General features: G+C 34.8%; 1 protein-coding gene across 1 annotated transcript; it reads left to right on the forward strand.

Annotated features, from left to right (window-relative positions):
- Positions 1–1,121: 1,121 nt before the first annotated feature.
- On the forward strand, positions 1,122–9,497 carry LOC143446404 (pre-mRNA-splicing factor CWC22 homolog). The gene is made up of 14 exons (XM_076946021.1): positions 1,122–1,355; positions 1,460–1,588; positions 1,861–2,029; positions 2,361–2,483; positions 2,801–2,938; positions 3,467–3,671; positions 3,746–3,823; positions 3,987–4,138; positions 4,791–4,868; positions 4,962–5,072; positions 6,605–6,774; positions 6,862–6,963; positions 7,042–7,157; positions 8,765–9,497. Exons 1-14 carry the CDS (start codon positions 1,192–1,194, stop codon positions 9,181–9,183), a joined length of 2,154 nt encoding a protein of 717 aa, XP_076802136.1. The 5' UTR covers positions 1,122–1,191; the 3' UTR covers positions 9,184–9,497.
- The last annotated feature ends 3,261 nt before the right edge of the window (positions 9,498–12,758 follow it).

A 12,758-nucleotide genomic window follows, 5' to 3' on the forward strand; every position in this document is an offset into this window, starting at 1 on the left:
TTTCCCATATAGGTCAATATATACCTACCGCTGAATAATTATATAATTATATACCCCTAGGTCCCATATAATTTTTAAAGGGTGTGTTACGTTCGTCTGAAGTTTTGAAAATGGGGAATCCCCAAGAAACGAGAATTTTGCCAAGTTTTTTTACTGCTGGTTTATTTGCTTTTAAATCACCATCCATAGTGTATAGGTTAGTGAGCTAACAATATGTGCACTTTTTCAGAAGACTAAATCACTCTTAGCCCAGCTTATTCTACTGCTTGCTTTTCCTTTTAATTTACCCAAAGTATAAGACCACATGCATATCGACAAGAGTTGTTGATGACCTGGGGTAACGCGTTTCGTTGAATGTAATGCTCGTTGGTCATTGATACTTTTGCCAAAAAGGAATGTGTTCGTTAAGGATGGCTGGATACGTTATCTGAAAAGTGATTGTTACATTACAACTCACACACTTTAGTGCACACCGACGCATTTAAGTGTGTACGATTTGATACAATGTGTTTAACAAAATCATGAAATCAGATAATGATAATGGGAACTTGTGTAAGAAAATTTTATTTGCAGAAAATAAAACGCAAGAAACAAAGAAGTCCAATGTGGTTTCCTTTGCCACAGGACTGCACTTAAACCAGATGGGAGTATTTCAAGAAACATAAGGGAAAAAATTGTACAATCGCAAAAGTAGGGGAGAGGATAAAAATGTTTGCCTTTTGTCATAAAATTGTTTTAGAAAATGCGTTGTGTTTCATGCTAGTGTTGGAAGGAAGTTATAGTTGTTTTTAAACAGAAAAATAAAATTTTAAGTAGTGCGTACATAAATTGTTTTAACTGCTGAGGGTAGTACTGCGACATCTCAGCACCCCGACTTTATCTGTTACTGCATACGTACAGTAATTTGACTGGTGTGAAACAACAATTTTTTACCAGACAGACAGGTCTGGCGTATAAATCCCGTCTCATTTTTTGGCCTCATATTTTTGTCTTTAATGGTGGCTATTACACTTGTATATACTGTAGTTGCTAACCTTCTTGGCCAGTGCAATTTCGGAAACTTATTTTAATTGAAAAGGTCCTAAATACGTTTTTATTAAAATCCAGTATAGAACTGTATGTTAAAAGAATTTTTTTTACAGCGCATTTAACTTGTGTTCTTTTGTGAATCTTACTGATACTTTTTGAATCATGTCAAAATCTGAGCAACGGAGTATTGCTGATGATGAGCAGCCTCCGATAAAAAAGAAAAAGAATGACACCAGTAATAGATCCATTACAGGAATAAGTGGTGGTGCATATATTCCCCCAGCCAAACTACGCATGATGCAAGACAAAATCACAGACAAAAACAGGTACAAGAGCATTAGTTAAGCTGTTTTATAATCTATCTATTCCAGAACGTAAAATATAGTTCCATTGTTTTTAAGTTTTTATCATTGTGTTTATTTATTGCTAGTGAGGAATTTCAGCGTTTGAGTTGGGAAGCATTGAAGAAAAGTATAAATGGTTTAATCAACAAAGTAAATGTATCAAATATAAAGGACATATCTAGAGAACTCTTTCAAGAGAACATTGTTCGTGGAAGGTAGTTGGATTCAATTTTAAACTTTTTTTCACAAGTTGTGACAACAACAATATTTTATATATATTAATTAATTAATTATATATATATATATTTGATATAACGTTAACGCTAATTTAATATTAAGTTTTGTTTGTGATTCGTCTTATCCCAAGTTGAACTAACACCAAAAATGGTAGAGTTAAGATGTCATGTGGCAATCTTTTGGAAAATTTATAATGTAGGCCTAGATAATTATATTATGTAATTTAACTACAACAGTTTTATTTGTGCAGGGGGATACTCGCCCGCTCAATCATCATGGCCCAGAATGCTTCTCCTACATTTACTCATGTTTATGCTACATTGACCAGTATTATAAATGCTAGATTTCCACAGAATGGAGAACTTATTTTGCGACGTGTTGTTGCTCAGTTTAGACGATCATATCGACGTAATCTAAAGGTAGATGATAACCTCTAGCTTTGTTGTACTTGTGTATTAGATAGTTATATAGCCATACAAAAAGCTAGCTCTCGAGTTTGGGTCATACAGTTCGATGCATTTACCAGTAGCAGTAACATTTGTGGGCGACAAGACTTAAATTCAAATTAATTACTGGTATTTCATAGAATTTAATGTGATATTGTTCAAAACATATTAAGGAATATATCTACAAAAACTTATATAGACATTCAGGTTATGTATTGGGGAAGAGATACACTGTGAGGTTGAGCATATTGACCTCACATACTTCAGCATGCAAAACGGTAAACTTGTCAGTTTTTGTTGTCAGGATACTTGTTTGCATTCAGTCCAGTTCATTGCTCACTTGATCAATCATCAAGTCGCTCATGAAATTTTGGCACTTCAGGTACTCACTCTTCTTCTGGAAACTCCAACAGATGATTCTGTCGAAGTAAGTTTTATTAATTCTGTTTCCTGATTGTAGTTGAAGGAAAAAGTCCCAACTGTGATTTGTCTACGCAAAAAAGCTAACTGTGTTTTTAATAACTTAAGGTGTGCTTACTTGCTAAATAAGGTGAAAAGGAGAGCACTTTCTCCCGAATGGTAGAAAAAAGCTTTTTCAAGTTTTCCAGCAGATATGTTCAAAATCACTCAATCATGACAATTTCTGTTCCACCTTCTGAATGATGCTTAAAAAGCTCTACCAAAAATAACAGCTGTTAAACTCTTTTTGCATATAGAAATTAGTTTTCTTTTTTGGCACTATAGGTTGCTGTTGGTTTTTTGAAAGAAGTTGGCCAAAAGTTAAGTGAGGTCTCCCCAAGAGGTTTAGCTGCTGTTTTTGAACGACTGAGGATAATTTTGCATGAACAGCAGTTGGAAAAAAGGGTTCAATATATGATTGAGGTTAGTGAAATGGTTATACTTTTTGCTGGTTTATTCTGTATCTATATGAACATTTTAGTTATCTACTGTCTTGTGTATGTTTTGTTTATAGCAACACCTAGAAATTTCCCAAGTGACCAAATTAAAGGTTTTTTCAAAAATAAGTAAAATTGATGTAACAAAATGGTAATTGGAAGAAAAGTCTCCTTTTATACAAATGAAAATATGCACATGCAGATATCAAATTCAAAGTATTGTACGAAACTCTTAAATCTCAAAGCCAACTATGGTGAAACAGAACTGATACTAACCCTTTTTACATGAGCGAACCTAATTGATTCAAGATACTTGAGCAAACCATTTCGTATGAGAATAAACATTTCTGTTTGCTATGATTTACATGAATTTACTTGAATAAATTTCTAGCTACTTGATAAGCAAGTCAAAATCAAGACACAACAAGGTTCGGCCATTGGTACCTCATGTAAAATGAATTATTAAAATTTTCGACAAGCATACAAACCTCTGTGAAGTACCAATCTTTTGCAGGTTATGTTTGCCATACGAAAAGATGGTTTCAAAGAGCACCCTTCAATCATTTCTGACTTGGATATCGTCAGTGATGATGATCAGTTTACACATATGCTCACTATTGATGATAATAATACCAAGGCTCTTGAAATGCAGTTAAATGTTTTTCGTGTTGATCCTGAATTCGAGAAAACGGAAGAAAGCTATAAAAAAATTAAGAGTGGTATGTAAAGGTAGTGTGGGGTGATAGCCAATGACATTAATGAGAAAAGATTAACATTTTTATTTTGTTTTAAGATATTCTGGAAGATAGTACTGATGGTTCTGATTCTGGATCTGATAGTTCATCTGAAGATGGTTCGTTAGATGAAGAAGGTGGTCGGTTTACTTCATTTTTAGCGATATGGTTATTAATTTAACATTGTTTTTATATTACTGTAACAAGATTACATTTCATGTAATCTGCAGTAAGTTCTATTATTAGAAAAAATGAAATCATTCTAAATTGCACATGTTTATTTTATTTTTTTATTTGAAGCTGAGGATAACACGGAGCTTGAAATTCAAGATAAAACAGAAACCAATTTGGTGGCATTGCGAAGGACGATATATCTTGCTATTCAGTCAAGCCTGTCATTTGAGGAATGTGCCCATAAAATTCTTAAGATGGAGTTTACAGAGAAAGATTATGTGAGTTACTGAGTTAAATGTGAAGTATATTGGAGATTTATCTGTCCATACAAACCTCTAAGTTTTTAATGATTTCGGAAATTCTTGTTCACCTAAGTCAGGGGCGGGCAACTTCTTCGGTCGGCGGGCCTGATATGAGAAAATGAAGTACTTGGCGGGCCGGATTGCTGAATAGATTGGAACGCTGCTTTGTCTTATTAATGTTCATGGTCGAAAATGTTTGCTCATAAATGTATGTAGACCCGAACAGAACAAGTAGATTCATGGCCATCTTTCTCAGGTTGGCAAACTTGGACTTATTCAGTGACGCAATACAGGGATTGCGGCAGAATGTGGCCGCAGGCCACATTATCATGTAAGACCGGAAACTGTCTGCGGGCCGCTCAAAATCCCGTCGCGGGCCGGATCCGGCCCGCGGGCCGTATGTTGCCCACCCCTGACCTAAGTGGAATTAATAAAACATTTACTTATAAAAGATCTCTGATGTTCCAATGTTTTTCCTTGGTTAAATATTAGTGATCTGATTTCCATAAAATATTTATAGTTTCTATAATATCAAGAAGGTTATCATGCTGAAATTAATCTCTGCAAGCATAAAACATTAAGTTATTTTACCGTATATTTATACTAATAACTGTAAAATGAATTCTAGCCTGAAATTTGTGCAATGATTGTGGATTGTTGTTCTCAACTGCGAACATATGAAAAGTTTTTTGGCTTACTTGGTGAGGTAATTGCTGTTTTCTTTTTTTCAATGAGCTACACATCTACTCTTATTTTTTTATTTGTCTGTATACAAATTAATTTCCTTTTATGCATTTAGCGCTTCTGCCTTCTTAGAAAAGAGTTCATGGAAAATTTTGAAGCTCTTTTTGCCCAGCAGTATGATACTATACACAGACTGGAAACATGCAAGTTAAGGAATGTAGCTAAGGTAATATATTCTACGGCTTGGCTAACCAGAAATAACAGCCACTTTTATACTTGTTAGGCACTTAGGTAGAAATCAGATGTAGAAAGCTGCCCTTGTTATTGGCTTCATTAATGGTAATCCAAATCAATCGCTGTTCAACTTAACCTCTATTGCAGGGGTCTGCAAATTCTTTTTGGTGCCACCCTTAAAAAATAGTTCTAGATTCCCATGACCCAAGCATTTTGTGAGCATATAATTGTAACAAAAAAAGCATACCTGGTTGCACAAGTGTGCTCGACTATTATTGCATTGTTACGTAGTAACTATTTAAAAATGCAGTAATAATTAGAGGTTTGAAAAAGCTGAAATTCATTATTACACAGATGCGATGCTTATATTTATGTTAAGTTTAAAATATTTCGCGACCCAGACTGGAAGGTCTCCAAATTTGGCAACCCACTATTGTGGACCCCTGCTCTATTGTATTGTCAGGGAAGGGGTTGTTTAGAAAATTTCACATCACTTCAGTTTTGTAGCCTTTTAGATATGTGTTCTATTGGAGAGCTTACATAAAAACAAAACCAAAAACTGTGTTGCAGTCAACAGCATAGTGAAAAATTGTAATAATAAAAAAGTTTTATTTCCTTTTTCGATTACTGCCAGTGTTTTATAATACATAACATACAAATAAATTCGCTAGATTTAAATGATGAGCTAGGACAGTAATTTTAATTTTCACTTGATATGCGATGATCCTGAGCTTAACAGCTTAGTGCCAATGTGGAAAATCTTTGTCTTATCAAATTTAGACGAACCGATTAAAGCCAAGTGGAACTAACTCCATCACTTAAAATTTTCATAGGCTTTCAGTATGCCTTGTGGATTTGTTTCAAAATCAATATTGTAACGAACAAATAAAATTCTACATTTATATAAGGATTTCCACGAGGCTTTTTTATGGTAGCTTGACCAAGCTACATACGTGCATGATAACTTTCTTTCAAAAACAGAAATACGAATTTCATTAGGTATTTTTGTTTTTCGATGCAAGGACAAAAAAGGAAAGGTAAAATGCAGTCAGCCTATTTCGTGGGAACAGTGGAAGCGTATTTCATTTCACCAGACTAAAACTCTGCGTTAGCTGACAGATTAAATGCACTGCTCGTCTAGTACTAACTACTAGGGTTGTTGGTTAAATAAGTTAAGCAAATACAGTAGTTGAAAACGACACCTTAAACCTGAGGCTGTAATACATAATGTTGACTTGGATCCTGACAAACTGGTTAGCTTGAGGCCTGCAGATTGAAAATATTTTCTATTCCAGTTGATAGGTAAAATTTTGTTATAATTTTTTTACCAACGAGTGTCATGACACTGGCAGCTTTAAAATGCATTACTGTTGTATATGCCAACCCTGTCTCAGACAGATATTTGGTTTTATTTAACTAAAAGGTTGGGACTGTTTTTATCAAGTTTTCTTAGAAATTTAGAAGGAGTGGTGTCAAGGTGGGATAGAAGCATGAATCATTAAGACAACTGTTCATTTTTCATAGTTTTTTGCTCACCTTCTTCATTCCGATGCGTTGCCTTGGAGTGCTCTTTCCAATATTGTGCTGTCAGAGGACACTACAACTTCGTCATCAAGAATTTTTATAAAAATTCTTTTTCAAGAAATTTCTGAGTATATGGGGTTAACCAAGCTAAACAATCGTCTTAAAGACCCGTAAGTATTTGCATAAATTTTTAAGTACTTTTTTCGTTAGAATACCTCGGTTAAATATTTATGTTGCTGTGTTGCACATGTTTACAGGACCCTAGCCCCATTTTTTGAAGGTATTTTTCCTAGGGATAACCCCAAAAGTACAAGATTTGCAATTAATTTTTTCACTTCCATTGGATTAGGAGGAATAACGTAAGAAATCGATTGAGTAATTTGTCATTTCGGTTTGTGATATATCCTATTTTGTAACAACTTGTGCTATCATTACAGAGATGATCTTCGTGAGCACTTAAAGGTTAGCGCGAGACAACTTTCCCAAAAGATACAGGCGGAACAACTTGCTGCTTTAAATGTGAATTCTTCTGATTCGTCATCAGAATCTTCCAGTATGTTTTGTTTAGTACAATTGTGGGCTTATTAAAGTTATACATTCTACTAGCAGCGGTCTTCAACCTGGTGTTGATTGACCCCTTGGGTTCCGTGGAAAGTTACAGTGGGTTTACGAATGTCATTATAAACTATGAATAAATTAAGCTTCATTTATTCTTTGGCTAAGTATATTGTTCAGTTCTAGTGGCCCAACTTGAAAGTTTACATACGATGCGCTGGGTTAGTGGACCAAAATTATTTGTGCCTTGTTCCACTTTTTCATGTTACAAAGATTGCATTTACTAGTATCTATTACTGTATATACGTTTGGTATAGTATATATTATTTGAAAAATGTTTAATATCCAATATTACATTGCAAGTACTATGATTTTGGCATTAATTTATTAGCATACTTATCCGGCGCACTGAAAGCAAACTTTCTGGCAGGCCTGTTGGATGTTGCTTTTCAAGCTTGCCAACATGTCAAATCAATTACTGAACCAGTTGTTGAATAACCTTATCGGTCGTTGTAACATCATGGTTTGTGTCAATACTACGCATATTTTTTTGTCAAATGCCATTGTTTAATCACTTTAATGTGTACACTTGGTCCCATCCTCAAGGCAAACTTTAATACGCTACTGAAAATGGCCCGGTATTTTTTTTATGCACATTATGGGCAAAACCTTCGCTAGGCCACTGGTAACAAAAGACAGTGAAATGTTCAACAAACATTTTATTGTTCATTTTCACTATTTCGCCGGAAAAATTGTTCGTTTGAAGCTATTTTTCAAAGTTTCTTGTTTACCTTAGCTTCGTAGTTGCTTGTAATATGTTAGTTTCTTGCTGTTAATAAGTCGCATGGCCAAACGGCCACTAAATTGAAATGATATGATTTTCGAAGTTGCGGTATAGATTCATCTTATCGCAACATTGCAAGGTATAAATCTCTCTATGTGCCTCTTTTCCGTTTGGATTCAACAGTTATGGATAATAATCTTCCAGTTGAGTTTTACCTATAATTAAGATTTCGCCAGAAGCTAATAAATATTGAACTTAGGTTAGTTGAAAAATTCCAAAACATCTATGTGTCTTATTTTAGTTATCTATGTATCAAGTTGATACTAAAAACTTAAAAACAAGTTTTTATCGCCAAGCTGCTTAGTGATAGACGTTTTATCATTACTGATCTCCAACGATAATATAATTAATTAAATGTAAAATTTAAAGTTTTTACTATGCCGTTCTTCACTCAATTTCTCAGTCAGTCTAAAACTTTTCACACTTGAGTCGTTTTTAACTTTATCGTCACCAATATACCCTACAGAAGGAAATGCACAATTTTGTGAAATAGAAAGACTGGTCTAGCAGCATCTGTATTTAGATTCTTGTTACGTGGAGATCGTGGCTTTGCCCTAAAATTTGCCAATCAGGTATAATCTAATGTACAAAGAAGGGAGAAAATCGTTAATAAAAGCGAACTGAAGACCGTATGGTCAATTTTTAACTATCTAACAAAGCCTTGCTCCATGTAATTGCGCTGCTGGGAAATAGTTTAAATTTGTTGTGATGAGTTGAACCCTGTTTAGGAATCATTACGTAATATCCTTTTATTGTGACAGGTTCTGAAAGCTCGTCTGAAGAAAGACAAAAAAAGGTGGTACCCAAGAAATCAAAGAAAAAACACAAGAAGAAAGAAAAGAAGGGGAAAAAGGCTAAAAAAGTGAAGAAGAAGAAAAAAGTAAAGACTCATGTACAGGATGATTATGACAGTGAAGCGTCCAGTGATGATTTTCATGCGAAAGCTGTTAAATCGACAATTGTTCAAAAAATTTCTCAAAGCTCAACTGATGACTTCAAACCTAGCAAACAAAACAATGGCCCTTTGGCTAAAGAGAACGATACAAACTACGCTGACAGCAAAAAAGAATATGCTCAGTTGAACGAAAGGCGAAAGACAAGGGATGGAAAAGAACATGATATTCGTGATGATATTTATGAGAAAGATTACTACTCATCTCACCGTTACAAAGGCAGATAGTTTCTATAGAACACTATGATTTTGCTTTCATGCGCAGGGGCATCTTATGCTAATCAATGCTTGATCAATTCTGCTATGGTTCATTTCTTTTTTTAACGACACTAGTAGTGTATTATCCCATATGCAAAATGCATTTTGGTTTGGTGTGTTTTACACAAGTTAACCGTTAAATAAATTTTCGTCAGTTTAACAGTGATTTACTTTTAGTTTAAATGTGTTTTCACTTTTTGCTAAATAAATTTTCTGTCGCGTAGTTGTAAATTTTTCGATCGATGTCAAGCTGCCAATAAAAACAACTGTATGTACAAAACAAATTACATGTTGTTGGAATTTTTTATCGCATGCTTAATGCACTTGGTCATGCAATCCTGCGCTATTTATATTAACACGCTACAGTTTACTTCATAAAAATAAGAAAAAATATGCTGATTCAAAAAATGCAAACAAAATGGAGCTTTTTTCGTTTTTGGCAAAACCGTGTTTATAGAATTTTGCTGGGAATGAAATGACATCAACTTTATGCGGTTCAGTCTTCAAGCGTATGTTAGGTCAATGCAAAGTAGCTATTGGAAAATTTGCTTTAGTGAGCTTGTTGACGTTTTTATAAACTGATTATTTAATATATAAATTATTTGATGATATAATCACAGTTTTCATAAAATAGTTAAGTTCTACAAATAGGAGGAAAGACTAAATTGAGATTAGTGTGTGAATTAAGGGTATGTTGGAATTTCATGCATATGATATTTACATACATATTCACTTGATGAACTTTTTCATTTTGATAACAAATCATAATATAATCAGCGTTATAAGATGATATTTACAACTGTTCCAGTTACAAAGAGTTACCACACAATAACTCATGGTAATGGTGCAATTAGGCGTGAGTTAAATTTCGTGGTCACCGATTAGGTTCAGATTAGTTTAATATTTAAGTAAGAAAATACTAGTGGGTAAGGTTTTACATTACAATTACAGGTTATGAAATAGGCCTACTTTTATTTACTTTGACCAACGATATAAAGAACATGATAGGAAACTGCTAGGGGAAGTACCGTTTTTATTTCGCCCTCGTTACGCTTCAGTGCAGACACATCCGTTTGACACGTTTGACTTTGGTTGAGCCTTGGACTTAGTGTAGCCTTACGGAGAAAGAACTATGATTAGGGGAAGGTGACCTTTGGAAGCGTATATATCAGTATAGCCTATAGGCCTGGCTGAATTTGGTTAACTTTGAAGTTTACAATTGTGCGAAATTTTTAAAACTCGGTGAAACTAGGCCTAAAGATCTACAGGTATGCTTGCAGATTGAGACTGCAATATTAAAATGCCACGTATATGTTGCATGCCTGAATGCAACAACTGTCTACCTCAGCACAATTTGTTTAGTGCACCAAACAAAAAAATTTGTATCAAAAAAAAGAAGCATGGGCAGAAGTATTAGAAAGAAAAATTTTGTCATACCGAGAGGACAAGTTTATACAAGAGTTGTACAGCAAAGATCAAGTGAAAATCTGTGAGGAGCATTTTGTTGAAGAAGATATTATCATGAGTAAGCAGTTTTTTTTGAAATTATTTTTGAGTGTCTAACCCAGTGTTTCCCAAACTTTTTTCCGACTATGCCCTCTGAACAACTTACTGACTATCAAACGCCCATTCAACAAAAAAGTAACAGCGAATTTACTATTCATTCGAGAGGCGAGGAAAAAAGCACATGCACGCTTGCAAAACCAGTACTAAAATTAGCCTGAAATTTGTACAATTACTCGACGTACGATGGGTCAATTTTGACAACTAAAACATTTCTGACACGGCAGGACATTCATCTTTCGAACCGTGTAATCGCTTTTCTTTTAACTACAGCGATAAGAAAATAAATTGAATGTTTACAAGTCTAGCTCCTGCCATCAAAACTAGATAGCAAGCATTATTACATCATCCAGCATTCAAGTCAAACAAAGCCTTTGTTACATCATAAACATTTTGTTGCATTTGAATTCACACCTAGGGTGGATTCACCACCTTTATTTAAAGACGAAACGTGTACAAATGTGTAACATACAAATTAAAATTGCGTTTCAGTTTACGCAGAATATATCCTCCAACATACTCGAGAATACTAATTTCATCAGGAGTGAGGTTACTTGATGGCAATTCTGTTGTATTTTCCTAGAGTAAACAATCCAACTTATTGCAATTGATATTGATATTGAATTGATATTGAATTTCTTTATATCGTTGCTTTGACATGTCTGTAGCCTGAATAAAGTTATTTGAGTTAGTAGGGGAGACCGGGGTTAGTTGGACAGCGGGGTTAGTTGAAAAATCGCAGTTTTAGTACTCCCCGAACATCTTTGTAAATCTTTACTGCCCCTTTGTGATTGATAACGATGTTATCTATTCGCCATGTTAATTTTATTGGTCTCAGAGCAGAAGCATAAAAGTGGCACACGTTTTTCTGTTTTTTACACTTTGAACTAAAATTCGAGCTTGTTGGTAAATATAGTGTAACATAGTGCTCTAGAGAGACTATTGAAAGTTCATTAGTCTATATTGACCGTAGGTGCCATGGTACGAGAAAAGGCAGAGGCAATTAAATTACCTGGTTTAGTGACTACATAAAAAGTAAGTTTTCTCTCCCATGTGCATACGGGGTTAGTTGGAAAATTTTGAATGGGGTTAGTTGGAATATGTAAAATCATATGAGTAAAAATTTATTTTATTAATGCTTGATGGAATTCATATTTTTTACTTATACAACCTCGTACAGTTAAGTTGGAACTTGTTATTTGATACAGATCGATAAATAGGCCTATCTACACTTTTTAATTGAAAGTATGCGCGAGTATAAACGCAAAACTCAACGTGGATCTACGCGGATCAACGAAACGCTGTCAGCAGAAATTTGTCTTCCCTGTTGACTTGTCGGGCTACAATCCACAATAGATTGATTGACATTCAAAGAACAGACACTTTTGAATACTGTATATAACAAATTGATATATTTTCCAACTAACCCCGTGTGGTTTTCCAACAAACCCCGGCTTCGGGGTTAGTTGAAAAATGTGACTGATATCTGAAAAAATAAAGTTTGTGCGTAAACCTGTAACAATTTCTGGTCAGTCTTTTGTAATAAGTTGTAGACCAGCGTAGTCATTATGCCAGACTAGATAAATGTTTCGAAGATCATTCTGAATTTTGGTGGTTTAAATTTTCCTAAAATTTTATCCAACTAACCCCGGTCTCCCCTATGTGTACAAGTACCCTATAGGACTGTAGCGACTGGGCTCGCCTACCGCCTTGATAATATCACCCGAAGAATTGTGACCAACTCGCACCTCCATAGGTGATAAGAGCTTGCAACTTATGCAGTGCTGAGCGGTGTTTACTTTGCGTTTTTTACCTTTTTTAGGTGGCGGCGGCGGCGGCAAGCGAGTCGTTACAAGCCTACCTGGTACGGGGATAGTGCACCACAGGGATCGTTGATAATTTTTTGTATCGTTTCAACCGACCTTTTTCCTTCTGTAGCGGACATTCGAGTTAAAAGAAGGGCTTCTATCGATCACCAACTG

This window comes from Clavelina lepadiformis, chromosome 2 (genome assembly GCF_947623445.1).
Source record: "Clavelina lepadiformis chromosome 2, kaClaLepa1.1, whole genome shotgun sequence".
NCBI classification, from domain to species: Eukaryota; Metazoa; Chordata; class Ascidiacea; order Aplousobranchia; family Clavelinidae; genus Clavelina; species Clavelina lepadiformis.